The sequence below is a fragment of the Octopus bimaculoides genome, chromosome 4 (assembly GCF_046866305.1).
Source record: "Octopus bimaculoides isolate indiv1 chromosome 4, ASM4686630v1, whole genome shotgun sequence".
Classification (NCBI taxonomy): Eukaryota; Metazoa; Mollusca; class Cephalopoda; order Octopoda; family Octopodidae; genus Octopus; species Octopus bimaculoides.
In genome coordinates, this window is record NC_142931.1 from 73,914,972 (window position 1) to 73,936,301 (window position 21,330).

A 21,330-nucleotide genomic window follows, 5' to 3' on the forward strand; every position below is an offset into this window, starting at 1 on the left:
GAAAATAAAGTCAGTATATGTGAGGTGCAAGAAGAAATCAGCTGATTATCCCTCCCTTTTCCAAAGAGAAAGACTATGAGGTCATCGCTTGAACTGCTAGATACAGCAACTACAGCTATCACAAATCAGACACATTGCCAATTGTTTCTTGGTTTTAGAATAAGCATAACATGTCCCAGGATGTTGTAGAAAGCAATTAAAAGAGCTGGCAATGAGAAGGGTATCCAACTGCAAAATACAGCTTAAAAAAAAAACTGTCCAACTGATGCTGGTATAGAAAAGCAAATATGAAATGATGATGATGATTCTTAAATACACAATGTCCTCAAGTGAAAGATGGGAAGGTGATAGCTGGAATGCCTTTGACCATAGATATAACTTGTCTGCTTTTGCCAATAGTTACACAACAAAATAAAATTAGACTGGCCATGTTCATGTAATATGCCCACCCAAGCAAAATGGAGCAAACGTTACTCAACTAAAACAACAACAACAACAATAGCTCCAAAATACTCACACGGCGGGATATTCTCATCTTTTTTAGACATCCATGGTAAACTTCTTCAAGTGTTAAAACTAAGTCTCGCTCAATTGGGGGATCTTTTTTCTTTTGACTTCGGCCATGTAATCCACCAAAACTCAGGCTCAAATCGCCATCAACTCTATCAAAGAATTCTATAAGGAATAAAACAAGAAAAATATGAAATACCTGGATATTTAATTCTATCTCTCTCTCTGAGACTATCTATCTATTGATATATATATATACATACATATGTGTGTATGGGTGTGTGTGCATGTGTATGTGTGCATGTATGTATGAATGTATGTATATATATATATATATATATATATATATATATATATATATATATATATATATATATATATATATGATGACTACTGACCGAGACCTTTGGAAATGTGCTGTGCGTGAGAAGACCCGGAAAGCCAAGTAAGATCGTTGCCAGTGCCCCTGGACTGGCTCTTGTGCGGGTGACACATGAGATGCACCATTTTGAGTATGGCCGTTGCCAGTACCGCCTGACTGGCTCCCGTAGGATTTTCGAGTGAGATCGTTGCCAGTGCCCCTGGACTGGCTTGTGCGGGTGGCACATAAAAGACACCATTTCGAGCATGGCCGTTTTCGTGCGGGTGACACGTAAAAGCACCCACTACACTCTCTGAGTGGTTGGCGTTAGGAAGGGCATCCAGCTGTAGAAACTCTGCCAAATTAGATTGGAGCCTGGTGTTGCCATCCGGTTTCACCAGTCCTCAGTCAAATCGTCCAACCCATGCTGGCATGGAAAGCGGACGTTAAACGATGATGATGATGATGATGATGATGATATACACATATATATACATATACATACATATACATATTCATAAAATATATATAGGGTAGTGATTTTTTTTGTAGAAATTTCACTACCAGTGGCCTAGCATGTATAAAAAGTCAATAGACAACATATTCTCAAGATATCAATTACCGAACCCTTGTCTGACTAATAACTTATGAACTTTCATTCCTTTTGAAGATTGCTCTTAAATGTGGTTTTGGTCGTTTTGACTACTTCTTCTAGCATGTAAAAACTGCTTGTTGAAGGCAGTTTTCTCTTGTGTTCAAATGTACACTATGTTATATATATATATATATATATATATATATATATATATATAACAGAGTTATTAGTGAGGGACTATCAATCTGAGTTAAATACTTTATAAGCTACTTGTTAGTATACCAGGTTAAAAATGCTGTTTAGATTAGTACAGAACTCCACATATTCTTGTGGCAGGGCCCAGGATTATTTTGCTCAACTGATCAACAGGCCAATTGAGTAAAACCAATCAATAACAAACCAATAATGACTACTGGAAACAGTTGTAAGTCAAATTTACTACAATAAAGTAATATGTAATGACCATTACTTATGCCCTGGCCAAAGTGCTAGGATAAGAACAGGCTCGGCAAAGATCAGAGAACTTCTTCTTTTGTTGGTAACAAATGGCAGCACCTTCAGAGTGAAAGATAGATTGTATGATACCTGTGTGGGTCTCATGGAGGTGATGACAAGTGATCGAGACCTTTGACAATTAATTGTGCTTGAGAAGACTCATCAAGCCAACTGAAGTGAAATTGTAGTTGTGGCTGGCGTCAGTGACATGTAAAAGCACCTGTTCTGGTGACATGTAATAACATCCGTGCTAGTGACATATGAAAGGCAACCACTACACTCTTGGAGTGGTTGCTGTTAGGAAGAACATCAAGCCATAGAAACCAAGCCAAAATCAAACTGGAGCCTGGTACAACTCTCCAGCTTACCAGTTTCAACCAAACTGTCTAACCCATCGCAGCATGGAAAGCTGATGCTAAATGATGATGATATATGCACACATACATACACATACATGTGTACCTATGTGTGTGTGTGTGTGTGTGTGTGTGTGTGTGTGTGTGTGTATAGAGGGTGTGTAAGATATTTGAGGACAGATTTACGCCCTGGTTATTTCTAGAGGAGCTAATGGCCACACACTAGACAGGCTTAGGAAAGATCTAATTAGCACACTTGCCTCCATAGGATTTTAAAAAAATAACCACTGAGATGAACCTCACTACCATGAACTTTTTAGATGTCACGCTCGACTTGGGCTCTGGTACATACAGGCCCTACTGCAAGCCAAATGAGAGGCTGAAGTACATCAACACACCCTCCTGTCACCCACCCATCATGTTCAAAGACCTGGTGGATGGTGTTAGTAAGAGAATCATGAACCTCTCCTCCAGCCAAGAGATTTTTGACAACAGCAGCTTCCCTGATGGCTATATCTACAGCAGCAGGCCCAGCAGTTCCAATAGCAGTAGTAACATCACCAGCGATGACAACAACAACGACAGCAATGGAAGTATCCCTAACGGAAATAGCAGTAGAGACATTGCCAATGACATCTACAACAGCAATGACAGCACCTCCATCAATGGCAATAGACATAGTAACAACAACGGCACCTTCACCAACATGGCAGTGACAGCACCAGCACCATCAGCGCCAGAACCAACACCACCAACACCAGTAGCAATAGTGGTGGCAGCAGCGCCAACACCAGCAGCAACAGTGCCGGTAGCAGTGCCAATACCAACAGACACGCTACTACCAACACCTGACCATGAAGATACATCAGCTGTTCTGAGAATTCCTTCAAACAATGCTTCTCCAACCATAGATCCTTCAGAATACCAGAAAGGAAATTTGTCACATCATTAGCCAGCCATGTATGGCAGATAATAGACAATGGGATTCCATACAATTCCATACATAATATCATGGAGTATCCAGGCCCTTACATTAATGGGACCAACCATTGTAAATTATGCATAGTGGAATGGATAAGGATCCTTACAGACTCCCTCAACCCAGAAAACATCCTGAACCCCAGAACAGAGACCTTTGGACCATGCTTGCATTTCAGGAAATTCCTGCTAGCCTACTGGAACCCACGAAATAGCAAGGCGACCGGTGATCGATAGCCAAAGAGAGTTAAACCCCTTTGTTGACATTGAGTAATGAGCTCATTTCCTCCTCCATATTCTAGAGAGGGCTTTAGCCAATAAGTTTTGAGATATGATGATATGCCATAAAGCCAGGCCCTTTATGGACATGAAACCTAAAGTAATCTCATAAACTAGTCTTTATCCAACTTTAATATATATATATATACTAGCAGCTAAGCTCGGTTTCACCCGGTCAGTTTGGAAGATGTGGCTATAAAACCTGCTCTGTGTAAGCCCTCGACTTGTTTGGGCATGCTTACATTAAAAAACAATTTTAGAATGACTTTCTTCTGTCAAAACGCTAAAAATAACTGACCAACAAAAAAAAAAACAACCAAGATTCAACCAAATCAAAAAATAAACCCAAATACTAAGCGGACAAAGATGAACCATCCCACTTCCATTGCACACACGCGTGCACACAAACGCACAAACACACACACACACACACATTCACATACCCCCTTTTGCATACACACATATATTTACAGAGCTGAAATGCTGTTTGATTTATTTTTTCAGCATACAAATTTCATCATCCCACTACCTAGTATGACATCACCCCTTCCTTTCTCATTCATAAACACAAGAGTATTACTATAGTAGATTATCTCGGTAACCATGGGAGCTATGAAAAATATATAAAGCCCAGCATCAGCACCGGATCATTCTACACATCTGTGTAATTTTTCATGCAATTTCACCCAGGCATTTGATCGTGAATCCCAAGACAAGAAAAAATCGTCCATGTCAAATTTATATATATATAGATGTATATATATATCTGAGTGTGTGTGTGTGTGTGTGTGTGTGCGCGCGCGCGCGAAATTATTGACATTGTTATCTTAATGTTTACTTTTCCATTCTAGCATCAGGCAAAATTTGTTGAAACAGAATATCTATGAGTAGATAGATACTGTTCCTGTTGCCAATATCCTCACCTGTTTCCAGACAAGGTGATTTCTCTCCCCACCCGCTATCCATCCATTTTTATCATAAATGATTATGAAAAAATGATTCGGAATGAAGGTGACATTGATTTACAATTAGAATGTGATGTGAAGACAAAGTAACACACACACACACACACACACACACACACACATACACACACAGAGTGTTTTTTAATGAAACTGGAAAGACTTGACTAACTATTACTCAGAGCTATGCATAAGCAATCATTAGACAGCTGTGAGACATTTTTAACTATATAATCATTTATAAGTGCTTATAAATGGTGCAGTGATAATTATTTAATAACTTATTGAATAAACATTTGAAGCTGATTAGACCAAGTGTTATTACTTTTCTAAATAAGAAGAATCTGTTTGATGTAAGTGATTGACCTTTGATAAAAAAAAAATATAAACATTAAAACACAAGTTGAAATTTAATTAAAAACTGAATAAGATAAATTGCCTGTATACATAGAAACAGGCACAAAAATAACCGTGACAGAAAATAAAAACACTTTTAGAAATCAAGATTTTGCAAAGTAACATAAAAAGTAAAATTTAAAGTTAAGACAAGGGCAAATGTTTATCACACATACACACAAATAAGAAAAAAGACAATTAAATATAATATAAGCATAAAAAGATAAGTGATGCTACACAGAAAGACGAAGGGGAATCCATGCCTGGCAGGAAAGAAAGAAATAAAACAAAGAAAATGAAAAACAGATGCAAAAGAGAAAGAGAGAAGAAAAAAGAAAAAGAAGAGTAGACGGAAGCTAAGTTAAAAGATACTATCACACCCGACAGATTGTATTAAATATCTTATTTATTTCGGTCATTAGATTGCAGCCTTGCTGGGGTACCACCTTGATGCATTTTTAGTCAAACAAATTGACCCCTGCACTTTGTTATTTTTGTAAGATTGGTACTAATTCTATTGGACTCTTTTGCTGAACTGCTCAGTTAGAGGAATGTAAACAAACCAACACCAGTTATCAATAGGTGTAATGGTTAACTAGCACGGACTCAAAGGCATGCACACATAGCTATAATAAATATACATATATGACAAGCTTCTTTCAGTTTCCATCTATCAAATGCTCTCACAAAGATTTGGTTAGTCTGAGGCTATAGTAGAATGCATTTTCCCCAGGTGCCATGTAGTGGGACTGGACTCAGAACGATGTGATTGGGAAGCAAACTTCTTACCACACAGCCACAAGTAAAATAAAGCATATGTGATAGTCAGAAATGGAAATATATTAATATATTAATCATTCAGTGGAAAAGGTTTTTGGCTTTTTCTGTCTTGCAAATTACATGACAACCTCACTAGTGTTGGTGCTACAGAAAACAAAAAGATACCCAATACACTTTGTAAAGTGGTTGGCATTAGGAAAGGCATAAAGCCATAGAAACTATGCCAAAATGACATTGGAGCTCAATGCAGCTCAGCAGCTTATTAGTTCCCTATCAAACTGTCCCAACCATACCGGCATGGAAATCAGACAATAAATGACAATGATGATGATGATTATATATATATATATATATATATATAATCTATCTATCTATAAGAATATTTGTGTATGTGTGTATATATTTGCATGTCTACATGTACATGTTTGCATATTTGTGTGTGGATTTGAAATTTGTGTATATATATTGCATATATATATATAATGTGCATGTATATATGTACATGTGTGCATGTATATATGCACATGCATATGGATGTGAGTGAGCACATTTGTGTGTGCATGCATGTGTGCATGCGTGTGTGCACACATGTGCACTTTATGGCAAAAGTAATTTTAAAATATCAAACCTTGAAATGGATTATCCATGCCAAAGAATTCTCTGAAAACCCTTTCTGCATCTCCATGAAATACATAGCCTTTAGTCCAGGGTTCTGGTTCGTTTCCTTTAGTAGGAATGCCATTTTTCAGCCCTTCTTCACCAAACTGGTCATATATAGCCTTGTGCTGCTCTGAAAAGACAAAATGTCGAAAAAGTTAATGATATATGCAAAGTTAATGAAATATGCAAAACATAGACAAAAGTACAGCGGTTCAAATCTTATTGGCTCTGAGTAGAGTTCATGGCCATAGTCTACCTAGCTGTAAAATGGAAACCACAAATTAGGAGTAACTTAGCATTTGAAGCACAGAAACAACATTGTAACATATAAATGGTTTTTGTTAATGTTGTTGTTGTTTGCTGGGTAACCCCAGTTCAACCCTGATTAAGTATAGCTATGTCCAGATGTGTTCCAGCCTTGACCAGCTTGTCAATTTTATGGGGATGGGGATGCAAAGGACTATATTATCCATTAGTATCATCAATGTCAACATCACTATTGTCATCATCATCATCATCATCATCATCATCATCATCATCGTCACCATCATCATCATCATCATCGTCACCATCATCATCATCATCATCATCATCACCGTCACCATCATCATCATCATCAGCAGCAACAGCAGAGACTACAAGAATGCATTTGAGCCAACAAAGGAGTCTTTATGTAAACCACTCAATCTGCTAAACACAGCAGTTAAATTACACATTGTTTAAATCAGCAGGATGTATACCAAGGGAATTTGATTGCGTATTCTAGCTTGTTGAATAAGTGTATACATAATCTTTCTCTGTGAATTTACAATGCAGAGTTCAAATTTTGTGGGCTGAAGAAAAGCCATGAGAATCCTCACTAGTGCAGGAATCAGTATGTGAACATGAGTTCTTCAGTGGTACCCTCAACAACCAAAACGGATCATGTTGTTGTTGTTGTCGTCATCATCATCATCATAATCCTTCTTGTTTAACCCATCATTGGGCAGAGGTATAAGCAGCATTATTAAGTAAAAACCCTCTTCAGTTATGAATGATCATGGGATTGTACCTAGAAAGCTCCCCTCTGAGGCACAGGTCCAGGCAAAGTTGTTTATGTGAGACCAGTAGTCACCCATGCATACCAACCTCCCATCTCAATGCCACCGGTGTTATCCAAGAGAAAAGCAAAGGTTGATACAGTTTGGCACCAGTAATGTCACAACTCATTTCTACAGCTGAGTAAGCTGGAGCAACATGAAATAAAGTGTCTTGCTCAGGAAAATAACACACAGCTCAGTCCAGGAATCAAACTCACTACCATCAGAGCAACAAACCACCTCTGGTGATTTCCATGATGTTTATTCTTCATTGTGGTCAGTTTGGAGAAGTCCTCAACGGTTAGTCTCAAGATTAGTTGCCTAATCACTGTTTCAAGCAATTAGTCCACTACCGATCTAGTCTTCCACACCAATACTTAAAAGGAGTTTACCAGGGTCCATTTCCTGGTTTCCATGGCATTTAAACACCCCACCTAGATGGGACACCAGTCCATTACGGGACTACTCATTCTTGTAAGTGGAGTAGACTGGACTAATTTGAAGTGAAGTGTTTTGCTCAAGAACACAACACATCGCCTGATCCAGGAATTGAAACCACAATCTTATGATCATGAGTTCAACACCCTTACCACTAAGCCATGCACCTCCACACAGCAACACTTGCCTAAGATATAACCAAACTTGAGGGTTCACTCAAGGGTGTCAAATTTCTAGCATCAAATATACCTACCAAATCCTACTCACATGACATTGCAGAATCTGAGACTAAAGCAGAAGAAAACATTTTCCCAATATGCTTTGCTTCACAGGGGGAATCGAACCTAAAAACCACATAGTTGTAAAAAGAACTTATTAACTGTACGGCTATGCCTGCACAGTGGGTTGTCAAAAACAGCAGCAAACAAAATGTATTGTAAAATAAATTCACACCAGAATAAGACAAGGAATAATAATTCGTAATGTAGAAAGTTTTTATAATAATCTGTGCTTCCACTTAACACCAATGTCCAATGTTTACATGGCATTGTTGTTCCAAATGAAGAGTGAGACTGACAGACCACAGAAATGTTTTACAGCTCAAATACTATTGCTCTAAACTCACTAGCAAATCAAATAAACGAGGTGGTGCATCTATTATAGAATCCTTAAAAATCATCATTTAAATTGAAACAAATAAACATTTCAAACTACATGTAAATTAAGCAAAGTCACAAATCAAAATATTAATATTAAAACAAATGTAATAATAATAATAATAATAATAATAATAATAATAATAATAAATGTAATAATAATAATAATAATAATAATAATAATAATAATAATAATAATAATAATAATAATAATGATGATAATAATTTTTGCATGCATGAATATTTTTATCAAGTAGCCATGATTGATTTGTAGAACTTTCTTTTTTTGTATCTTAATCAAAAAAACATACTCTCTCAGATTTATCCCTATTAATTCATCAAGACTTATTGGATAGTTTGTGTGTGTGTGTGTGTGTGTGTGTGTGTGATGCTGGAGGAAGTAGTTTTTGTTCTTTTTTTTTCTTTCGAAACACCAGTTTTTACATGGATTGTTGTAGGAGATATCATTTTCCAGTTGACTGGATGTCTTAATGCTGTTTAGCCAAACAACTATGAAATATAAAATGTAAAACATAAAATACAGAATATAAAATAAAGGTGAAGGGAGGTCATGGCATCTATTTTACCATTTTTTGTGAGTGAGAATGAAATTGTAAAAATTTACTGGCAGAATGCATGTCATATGCATGGTTCAAGGACTCTGCAATTTTATGCACTCAACTACCATACATGTTTATGTTGCTGCTTTTCTTCTTATTTTTCTGTATTACTAGAAAAAAATCCACCATATTGTCAAGGAAGTTGTTTTTAAAAAATTGGTGAAAAATAATATAACTCTGAAGGAAAATAGTAAATATCAGTAAAAAAAATTTTGTAATATTTTGAGAAGTTTTATTAAAAAAAAGAATTTTATGGAATAAACAAGAAAACTATAAATATATGAATTCAACTTCTTGATTACTGGTAGAAGCCAAACTTTTGTAGTAATTAATGGAAAATATAAATTAGACATAACTTTCAGGGTGGAAAGGAGCTGTTATTGGTCTGTCCTAAGACAGTGACCCAGTGAACCAAGACGGCCTCTATGCATGGATGCTTTGCATGCTAGAAATGATTACCAAATCTCCAGCAAATCACTTCTACTGTTTAAAAAAAATGGATTCGTTGGCTGTTATAAATATAAATAACTCTTTAAAACAACAGGATGGGTATGGCCGGAATACCTTTAGTAATAGTGCTGCTCAATCAGGGTTGAAAAGGGATTAAATAGCAAATTGTAGCAATGGTAAATCTGAGTGAATAAGAGAAATTTATGTGGTCACTCAATCTGCTAGAAACAGCAGCCAAATACTCCTTACATCACATCCTTCTGTTTTGGAAACAAGAAGGACACATTGAATAATCTAGTCCCATATATCAGCAAAAGGATAAGAAAGTTCCCTGGTAAGAATGTCTTTGGCCATAAATATGCTCAATCAGAATTAAACAATAATAACACAGGGTTAAACAATAACAACAACAATAAAAGCCAGCAAAGAGTCACATTGAATTAAGATTTATTAGTTCAGAGATAAATGCCCTACAATGTTGTTACGGTTGCTTAATCCCAAGTCCATTTTTATATGATCATTGGCATTCTAGCCAAGACCATCCTGCTTTCCTGTTTTAAGAGCCTACATTATCCAGTGTGTCCTTTTTTAAAAAGTGTTATGAACTACAATATTCTCTTATTAATTGTTTTCTATAATAGTAAATAGCAGATAAAAATATAGAAATCCTATTGTGAATTGAGTACAAAAGTGCAGCTCAGTATCAAATGGTGTTGATGGGTGGATGCTGTCTTTACTTAATATAAAATCATGTTTCGTAATTGTCAGGCAGCCATGATTGACTTATTAGTTGGTGAGCAGAAAAGTTTGAATAAAAGCTTCATTTTGAACTGGTTTACAACGAAGAGAGTAGGCTGTGATTAGCAGAAGATTAGGCTGTTATAAATAGCAAGTTAATCACTCATGTAAAACCTCCCTGCAATGCATCACAGGAGAGTTAAGAATATTTGTGAACTGAAATATTGAAATTTTCCACACTCCCTCACACCATTCCTACCAATAACAAATCAAATAATGATTTTCATACCCAATCTTTATAATATAAGGCAAAAAAATGGAGTGACAATAGAGCACAGTCCATCAATTTACCCCCAGTTTTTGACAGATATTTTTTTATCGACCCCAGAAAGATGAATAGTAAAGTCAGCAGTGGTACAAGGTTGCAAATTCTGAGGGTAAAGTACAGTGAATTCCATCATCCTCGATATTTGGCTTTTCTTTTATTGGCCCCAGAAGGGTAAGCAATATCAACCCCTGCAGTTTTAGCAATTGTAGAGATGCAACTGGACTGAAAAACCAAAAGGATGTAAATAAAGGCTGAAAATATATTGTACAGTATTTAACAAATTGCACCATCTTTTACCCTAGTGATAATATATTTCTAGCATAAATACAAGGCTTCAGGTTTAGTGAAAGAGTTTAGTCAATATCATCAAACCCAGAGTATGACTGATACATTATTTTATTGACTTTGGAGGAATGGAGAGCAAAGATGACCTCGGCGAAATTTGAACTCTGAGCATAAAAACTCAATACTGCAAGATATTTCTTTCACATACTCTAACACCTTAGGCACTTAATAATGTTTTCAAATTATGGCACAAAGCCAGCAACATCGATCCCAGTGTTCAACTGGTAACTTATTTTATCGACCCTGAAAGGATGAAAGGTAAAATCAATCTCAGCAGAATTTGAACTCAGAACATAAACAAGGACACAAAATGCTGCTAAGAATTTTTCCAAGCATGCTTACATTTCTGCCAGCTTGTTGCTTATTTACAAAAAGTACAATACCTGGAATTTTTGAGAAGGGAACTAGTCAATTACATCAATCCCCACTGTTTCACTGGTACTTAATTTATCAACTCCGAAAAGATGAAAGGAAATGTCAACCTCGGTGGTGGAATTTGAACTCATAATGCTGCGAAGCATTTTGCCCAGTGTGCTTATGATTCTGCCAGCTGATCACCTTGCAGCACAAGACCAGAGCCTCCCCACCAGAAATTACCAAAAACACATAATGAAAAGAAACATAACAAGTAACTGTAGAATATGTGGAGATGGACAAGAAACAATAAATCATATTATCTCTGGCTGCCCAGTCCTGGCTAAGAAGGAATATATTCACAGACACGACAGAGCTGGGACCTATATACACTGGAAGTTATGCCAACACTATGGAATAACAACAGAAAAAAGATGGTATAAACACACGCCAGAAAAGGTCACAGAAAACGAGAAAGCAACCATACTCTGGGATATGCCAATACACACAGATAGAGAAATGAAGGCAAATAGACCTGATATAGTTGTCAAAGATCATGAAGAAAAAAAAATGCTTTCTAATTGATGTATCAATACCAGCAGATGACAACGTTTCTCTAAAAGAAATGGAAAAACTTTCAAAATACAAAGACCTGGAAATAGAGGTAACTCGAATGTGGAATCTAAAAACAGAAACAATTCCTATCATAGTAGGTGCCTTAGGTACAATAAAAAAATATTCAGACAAATACATAACAAAAACACCAGGACTTACAAATATCTATAACATACAGAAAATTGCATTACTGGGCACTGCACACATCCTATGCAAAACACTTTCAATACAGTAACCATAAGAGCACCACAGCAAACCACAGCACATACCCAAGGTGCACAGAGCTGCGCTCAGTAGTGAAGTGAAAGCACGTTATAAAAATAAAACTGCTGAACAAAAATAATAATAATAATAATCCTTTCTACTATAGGCACACGGCCTGAAATTTGGCAGGGAGGGAACTTATCAATTACATTGACTCCCAGTGCTTGACAGGTACTTAATTTATCGAGTCTGAAAGCATGAAAGGAAAAGTTGACCTCAGTGGAATTTAAACTCAGAACGTAAAGACAGACGAAATGCCACTAAGCATTTTGCCTGCCGTGCTAACGATTCTGCCAGCTCACCTCTTATTACTGCACTCAATAATAATAATAATTATAATAATAATTGGTGGAACAGTGGATCTCAAAGCACACATAAAGCTTGAAAGACTTTTTTTTTTGTTAGTGAGTAAGAGCAGTAGTAAATATTGGGTTGAAAACCGAAATTCATTTTGCATAGAAAAAGTTGAAGGCAGCCTTCAACTTTTTCAGTTTGAAAAGGTTTTTCAACCTAATATTTACATCACATTATTTATAGCTTTATGTGTGTTCCAAGACCAGTTATTCTGTTGTTGGCACTCCGTCGCTTACGACGTCGAGGGTTCCAGTTGATCCGATCAACGGAACAACCTACTCATGAAATTAACGTGCAAGTGGCTGAGCACTCTACAGACACATGTACCCTTAATGTAGTTCTTGGGGATATTCAGCATGACACAGTGTGACAAGGCTGACCCTTTGAATTACAGGCACAACAGAAACAGGAAGTAAGAGTGAAAGAAAGTTGTGGTGAAAGAGTACAGCAAGGTTCACCACCATCCCCTGCCGGAGCCTCGTGGAGCTTTAGGTGTTTTTACTCAATAAACACTCACAACGCCCGGTCTGGAAATTGAAACCGCAATCCTATGACCACGAGTCCGCTGCCCTAACCACTGGGCCATCGCGCCTCCACATCCAGTTATTCTAAACAAGAATTAACTAACATTCTCTTGAACATTTATAAATTCTTATGATGTCAATCATAATTAATTATTTCTAAAATAGGCACAAGGCCTCAAATTTGTGAGAAGGAGTAAGCCATATAAATCAACACCAGTAATTGAATTAAATAATAATTTATTTTATCAACCCTAGAAAGATGAAAAGCAATGTTGACTTTAGGAGGATTTGAGCACAAAATGTAAAGCACCATAGTTCTGCTGAATATCCTAGAAAACCTTGCATAGGTGAAAACCTAGAAAATAACAACACTAAAAAGTGCCCATTTTCTGTATTGTGCAATAGGTATAAAGAAAAATAACAACCAAATCTTTTCTATTGCATCTCACACTGGAATTCCACATTTGTTAAAGGACAATATAACAAATAAACAATATGGAAAAATACATAAGATATTCAGCCTAAGCAACAGAAGTGTGAATGAAATAGGTGGTGAAGATATTAGAAACAAGAAAAAAAATAATAAAACCAACAAAATTTCTTACTATTACTAAGGACTTCATAAGCCTCTGCGATTTGCATAAACATCTCTGCAGCCTTCAGACATTGATCAGTTTTGTCAGGATGGTACAACAGAGCCAGTTTCCGATAACTGCATGGAAAAAAACAAGAAGAATACAATATATATATATATGTATGATTTATTTCTTCCTATCTCTTGCATATATTATATTTTGCATAGAGAAATAGTAGATCTTATGTTTAATAATCTACAAATGGAAGGATTACCAAATACCAGATTGAGTGAAAAATTAGCATATATGGATGATGCCATTTTCATGCAAGTTTTAAATAACCAGAATATCTTCTGATTGTGTCTTAGCATAAGTAAACTAAATTCCTACATTAAAGTTTAATGGATTCCTGTCAGTCATGATTTCAAGTATTCATACTTCAACATGTTATGCATGTTATTCATAACTCCATTTGTATTTGTCTTAAAGTAACATTTTCATTTTGCTTCAGCCTTAATTCTCCATGGAATTATTAGTTGAGAAATGGGTAAACTATATATAACTATGTATTTTATATTCTATACACTTAGGGTACAAAATCAATGCATGCATTCATACCACTTTCTCGAATATATATAAATTCATGTGTGTATATATATATATATATATATGTATCAATTTAGTCCAAACACCCTGTGTGTGTGTGTGTATAAACACACACACACACACACACACATATATATATATATATATATATATATATATATACTCTATACTCTTTTACTTGTTTCGGCCATTTGACTGCGGCCATGCTGGAGCACTGCCTTTAGTCGAGCAAATCGACCCCAGGACTTATTCCTTGTAAGCCCAGTACTTATTCTATTGGTCTCTTTTGCCAAACCGCTAAGTTATGGGGACGTAAACACACCAGCATCGGTTGTCAAGCGATGTTGGGGGGACAAACACAGACACACAAACACACATACACATATATATACATATATATATACGACAGGCTTCTTTCAGTTTCCGTCTACCAAGGCTTTGGTCAGCCCAAGGCTATAGTAGAAGACACTTGCCCAAGGTGCCACGCAGTGGGACTGAACCCAGAACTACATGGTTGGTAAGGAAGCTACTTACCACACAGCCACTCCTAGAAACATTGGTTATAGAACAAACATTAAAGATGCACAGATACAATAAACACCAAAAGTGTACAGAAAATAGACTCCATCAACTGCCATTGGGGTAAGCTAGAGGAATTAGATAGCTTCCGTTATCTAGGTGACCAAGTTAATAGCAGAAGTGGATGCTCCAAGAGCGTAGCTGTGAGAATAAGATTAGGCAGGGGAATCTTCAGAGAGCTCCTGCCTCTGCTGGCAACAAAGGCCTCTCCCTCAGAGTGAAAGGCAGACTGAATGATGCCTGTGTATGAACAGCTATGCTACACAGCAGTAAAACAGGGGCTGTGACAGCAAAGGACATGTGTAGGCTTGAAAGAAATGAAACCACTATACTTCACTGGATGTGCAATGTCAGTGTGCATGTTCAACAGAGTGTAAGCACCTTGAGAGAGAAAGTTGGGCACAAGAGGCATCAGATGTGGTGTGCAAGAGAGAGGACTGTGCTGATATGGTCATATGTTGCATATGGACGAGGACAGCTGTGTAAAGATGTGCCGATCTCTAACTGTGGTAGAGGTAGACCCAGGAAGATATGGGAGGAGATGGTAAAGCATGATCTTCGAACTTTGGGCCTCACAAAGGCAATGATCTGTGACTGAGACCTTTGGTGATACGTTGTGCTTGAGAAGACCCATCAAGCCAAGTGAAATCATAGTCATGGCTGATGCTGGTATCACGTAACTAGTACTTGTTCCGGTGACACATAAAAAGCACCTTTCAAGCGTTGGGCCTCATAGAGACAAAGTGGCTGACACACGTGAAAAGCTGCTTTTGAGTGTTGGGCTTCATGGAGGCAATGACCAAGACCTTTGGCATTATGTCATGCTTGAGAAAAAGACCCATCAAGCCAAGTAAAATCACAGTCGTGGCAGATACCAGTGTCATGCAAATGGCACCCATGCTGGTGGCACATAAAAGCACCTGTTACACTCTCAGAGTGGTTGGCATTAGAAGGGCATTCAGCTGTAGAAACCATGTCAAATAAGACTGGAGTCTGGTGAAGCCTTCCAGCTTGGCAGCTCTGGTCAAAACCGTCCAACCAATGCCAGCATGGACAACAGAATCTTGATGACAATAATGATGAGATATATTGTTATGGCTATTTCGTGTGACGCCATTTGCACTTCAAAAATATATTTGCAATGATATAAACCCCTTTGAATATTAATGTATCAATCTTTTTTCTTCTTTGTGTTGTAAACCATTTGCCATTTTTGAGGTGCCCTAAGCACGTGTTTATTATAGGCAGAGGTAAAGAATATGCACACCACCCGTTTTCGGCGTTTTTTATTTATTTTTTCCAAAAATTTCTTCGGATGTTCAATATACAATTTAAGTCCTGGTCACAAAAACAACAAAAAAAAAACACAGCTTACTAGTTGTAATAAATGTGTAGAAAACGAATATGAAAACAAAAATTTGCGCAAATGAATGCGGTGGGTGGGGAAATGACTTTCTGAAAATTCACAAGATCCGATTTTTCCCTCATAACTTTCAGGAAAATGGATATATATTGTTGAAATTTTATAGAAATACAGTTCAAATAGCACAAAGGTAAATATGAAGAATCTTTCCCAACGACAGATTAAAAAGATGTATACATTACGAAAAACGTATTAAAAAATAGGGCAAACTAGCCATTTCAGAGATATTCGCATTTTAGGAGGGTTCCGAGTACAATTTGTGAAGGAAATGGTTCGGAGACATGGGATATGGTGTAAGTACCTCAAGCAGTATATGGCGAGATATCTGTTCATTTAGTCTATTCCGAGTCATGCTGAACGTCTCCAACGCTTTCTTACAGAGAGCAGCATAACTGTGCTCGGGACCCTCTTAAAAATGTGAATATATTTGAAACGGTGAGCTTGCTCTATTTTTTGTTACGTTTTTTTGTAATATACACATTTATTTTGCCGTAGAACGTTGGGCGACGGCAAAGCGCGTACACACTGGTTAGGGTTAGTATTAAGAGTTAGTTTCAGGGTTAGTTTTAGGCTTAGTTTTGGGTTTAGAGTTAAGTGATGTGTACACGTTTTACCTTAATCCATAACACTCATAGTTCCCCTCTTTTTATAGTGTTTTTCGTAATCTACACGTTGATTTTACTGTAGAAAACTGCGTTTATTTAAATTTGTCATTGGAAAAGATTCTTCACATTTACCAATTAAAATGTGAAAAAAATATTTCCAGATTCGTACTTAAATACAGAGGTCTCGATGCATCAACATAACGATATGATTTTTACAGTGCACACTCGTTAGGGATAGGGCTAGTTTTTAGGGTTATGGTTACGTAAATGCGTCGAGACCTCTGTATTTAAATACTACCATTAAGGGACCTCTCTATTTCAGTAGTACCTATTTTTCTGCAAGGATTTTTAAAAATTCGTAAAAAGTTAAAAATTAAAGGTGGTGGGAAATAGAAAATTTGAAAACGTGATTTTTGTGCAAAATTGTATTCTATATCGAAAACAGAAATCCGAAGAAATTAAAAAAGCAAACAAACAAATAAAAACGTCGTAAATGTGTAGTGTGCGCATTCTTTACTTCCGTCTTTTATTTTGCTTAATGTTTTATCCAGCGCTGTGTTGTGTGCTTGGGTGTCTTTGTGTTGACATCAAATGATAGTTATAAACGAGCGTCACCATCATTTAAGTAGTATTGGTCATTTTCAGTCTTCTATGAAAGCAAGTTCCCCCATGGGGAAATCTTACTTTATTTGGAAAGTAGTGAGGCGTGGGGATAGAAGGAGCATCGGGCCAGCCCTAGAAAACTTGCATCAACGAATTCTGTCTGACCCAGACGACGACGACGACGACGACAGACAGACATAGATAGATAGATAGATAGATTTCTTTTATTAGTCACACAGGGCTTTACACAGAGGGGACAAATACAATGTACAGCTTTTCTTTTTGGGAGGGGAAACGAGAGAAAAAAAAGGAGGCGGTCGATCAAAAGGGATCGTAGGAAAGAAAAAAGTGGGGAGTTCGATCAAAAGGAATCGAGGAAAAAAAAAAAGCGATCAATAGGGATCGTGTGCGCGCAAACGCACAATATTTCTATCACATATACAGCTTTCACTATGGGACATGCTTTCCGTTATCAGCCCAGACGTAGATCACAATAATTTCATCACTTTGCAATTTATTTTTTTTCTAACGTTCTATCATTGCTACAACACTCGTTAATCTTATTCAAAAGGAATATTAAATAATACAATGTAATTTATGCCTCTATGTCAGCAACTGCATACGATTCGACATTACAATTGAACTAACTTGCCTTTTCTTTATCTCAGCATCTGTTGCACTCCTGGTAATATTTAGTATGTCATAGTAATCGACTCCCATGTTAATTTGATGAGTAAATTGGATTAAGGTGTAGTGAAAAAGAGAGAAGAGGAAAAAATATTACTATAACATTTTATATGTACGTAAACAATAACTTGCTAGTGACTGTTGCCATAGTAATTTTAGAGCTAGCCACATAACTGATAGTTACGCATTATGTAAGTCGTATTATAATCGATACATACATGTGTGTGGGGGGGGGGGGGGTACATAACTGATTTCGAGAATTTCTCCTAATAGTTTTATAGAAGCTGAATTATTTCTTCGTTTACTTTAGTGTTAGAACCAATTAATTTTCCAGCTTTTTCTACAACCGGTTTGAAAAAAGTTAAAGTTTGTCTGCTGTGAGAAATACTAAAAACTAGCCCCCTTTTTTTTTTCAAATTTATTTCAGTGCTATCTTATATAAATAAATTCATTAAAAAAAATAGAAAGATTATTTTATATTTACAATCAGGGAATCTATGATACGCGCGGATTTTACATATAGGCTTGTTTTTCCGTAATAAAAACAATTTTAGTTATTTTTTCTATATATATTTTTTTATTAATTCTACCTCACCAACCTTTAGATATAAAATATGACTGACACAGTTTTAAAATATACACTAAGAAATCCTATATTCTTTATAATTCGTTTTCTTTTATTCATTTCTATCTCTCCAATGTGTGTGCGTTATTGTTTGTTTTTATGTTCAATTATAATAAAAAACAATTTTACATTAATCTGATAGGTTTCTTTATACTTTTGTAGAGCAAAATTTTATCATTCTTTAACAAGAATTTTGTTGTCAGTAACTTCGAAGTGTCGGCCGTCAATGGACTGGCTGCCCTACGACGGCTTAACTGGCTGATACTTCGAAGTCACTATCAACAACATTCGTGTTTAAGAATAACGTGCGCGCACAGACACACAGATAGATAGATAGATAGATAGAAGTCGAGGTCAACTTTGCCTTTAAATTATTCCATCGGGTCGTAAAAATAGTACCTGTTATGTACTGGCATAAATTTTATATTTCTATAAAACGTCCAGGGTGTGAATGGTAGGGTTATATAGCAGAAGACTGAGACGAAAAATAATTTTTGGTCGAGATACATATACGAAACTAATTGAATGAATAGACGAATATCTCGCAACCGTAAACCACTCAGCGAAGTTTGAAAACATTCAATGTTGTTTACTTGTCAACGCGGATTGTGTACAAAATGGCCAAGACCGACGGTAAAGTCATATCAATTCACCCACCGTATATTAGTTTCATAAGCGATAGGTGGCACGAAGAAAACGTCCTAGTTACCAATGTCAGCAATAACTTAAGAACAATCGAGTTACATCCACCGAAATCAGACGTAAGTAAAGTCTTTACGGTATTTATTTATTTATTTATTTGTTCATTCATTCATTTATTTATTTGTTTGTTTATTCACTCATTTATTTCTTTATTTTTGTTTTCATTGGTTTTGATGAAGGTGTTATATCTATGGCTTCTGCAGGTCCTCCGGGTTTAGAGAAATCGATATATTTGGTACTACTAAAGCAGCACGGTCCCGAACGCGCAGTCGCGCGTCCGCGCTAGCTAGTCGTGAGTGGTCGATCCTAACCCTAACCCTAAACACGTATTCATTTGCACACGCGGGTTAGGGATAGGGTTAGGGTTAGGGATAGGGATAGGGATAGGGTTAGGGTTAGGGACAGGGCTAGGGTTAGGGTTAGGGTTAGGGTTAGGATCGACCACTCAAGACTAGCTAGCGCGGACGCGCGACTGCGCGTTCGGGACCGTGCTGTTTTAGTAGTACCGATATATGTGGGGTCCTTGAAGAAATGAAAGTCAACAAATGCAGCAAGGAAGAAAATGAGAAGGGGAAGGGAAATCTCAAATTTCGACGTTCTATGAAGAAAAGACTGGGCATGTGGTGTAAGTGGGGGGGGGGGCATAGGATAGGAAGAGAGTTAACTCATAAGGCATAATGGAAAGGAGCTTAGTGGTAGGCACAATATAGATGATGAGAAGAGGAGCGGATGGACGCACGGATAACAAGAGGAGAGAAGAACCTGTCAAGTGGACCAGGGTGGTGGCGGCATGTCACTAGTCACCTGCCAACAACCAAGTCCATTGTAGTTATGTTCTTATGCAAAGCGACTTAAGGATGGCGTAGCACATCTGTCGGTGATTGTAGTGCATAGATGCTGTGCATCATGTGGCCATGGTAAGGCATCGCCTTGACGAAATTTTAGTCGGGTGAATCGAAGCCAGTACTTCTGCTTTTATTTTAAGCCTGTCATTTATTCTATCAGTCTGTTTTGACGAACTGCTAAGTTACGAGGGTCGTGGGGGAGACACTGACAAACAGGCGCACACATACACACACGCATATATACGGTGGGTTTCTTTCTCTTTCTGTTCACTAATACAAGCACATACATGCATGTATACCAGATCCACTCACAACGCTTTGGTCAGCCCGAAGCTTTAGTAAAAGAGACATGCCCAAGGTGCTATGCAGGGAGACTGAATCTGGAACCATGCAGTTGAGAAGCAAATTTCTTACCAAGCAGCCTTACCTGCACCTGCTGTTGATAATGTTTTCCTCACTGCAGATAAACTATTCAACTTTCTATGAACTCTTTTTTCCATAAATTATTGCTGGTGTAGATACTTATCAGCCTCCTTGGATTCCAGACTCTAACAAGTTTAATTTAAGGTTATTTCTTCCTTAAGATCTAAGCTTTCAGAGGATTGAAAGGTTTATGATGCATCTTTAAGATAGAGACTTGAAGTATCATCATCATCATCGTTGTCGTTTAACGTCCGCTTTCCATGCTAGCATGGGTTGGACGATTTGACAGGGAACTAGTGAACCAGATGGCTACACCAGGCTCCAATCTGATTTGACAGTGTTTCTACAGCTGGATGCCCTTCCTAATGCCAACCACTCCGAGAGTGTAGTGGGTGCTTTTACGTACCACCGGCACAAAGCTTTTATTTTATTTTGTTTCATTTAATTTTTTCATTGCTTAGTCACATGAAGAAGACCAGTACATATAACCATTTGTTAGAGTTTCCAAGGGTCGTGGGTG

General features: G+C 37.1%; 2 protein-coding genes across 5 annotated transcripts in view; one reads left to right on the plus strand and one right to left on the minus strand.

Annotated features, from left to right (window-relative positions):
* Nucleotides 1-18,364, minus strand: part of LOC106870899 (dnaJ homolog subfamily B member 13) — a 43,222-nt gene extending 24,858 nt beyond the window's left edge. Inside the window, exons 1-4 of the mRNA XM_014917134.3 lie at nt 18,181-18,364; nt 13,743-13,849; nt 6,341-6,502; nt 518-675 (exon numbers count right to left, since the gene is read on the minus strand). Coding sequence (XP_014772620.1) covers nt 518-675; nt 6,341-6,502; nt 13,743-13,849; nt 18,181-18,248 — 495 coding nt within the window. The 5' untranslated portion in view covers nt 18,249-18,364. The remainder of the gene's footprint in view (nt 1-517; nt 676-6,340; nt 6,503-13,742; nt 13,850-18,180) is intronic.
* A 981-nt stretch (nt 18,365-19,345) lies between these two features.
* The window catches only part of LOC106870898 (cilia and flagella-associated protein 47), a 192,929-nt gene continuing 190,944 nt past the window's right edge, over nt 19,346-21,330 (plus strand). For 2 of the 4 annotated variants that reach the window (XM_089350841.1, XM_089350840.1), the window contains exon 1: nt 19,346-19,601. In XM_089350841.1, coding sequence (XP_089206967.1) covers nt 19,458-19,601 — 144 coding nt within the window. In that variant the 5' untranslated portion in view covers nt 19,346-19,457. The remainder of the gene's footprint in view (nt 19,602-21,330) is intronic. The other 2 variants (XM_089350838.1, XM_089350839.1) reach the window with 1 other exon arrangement.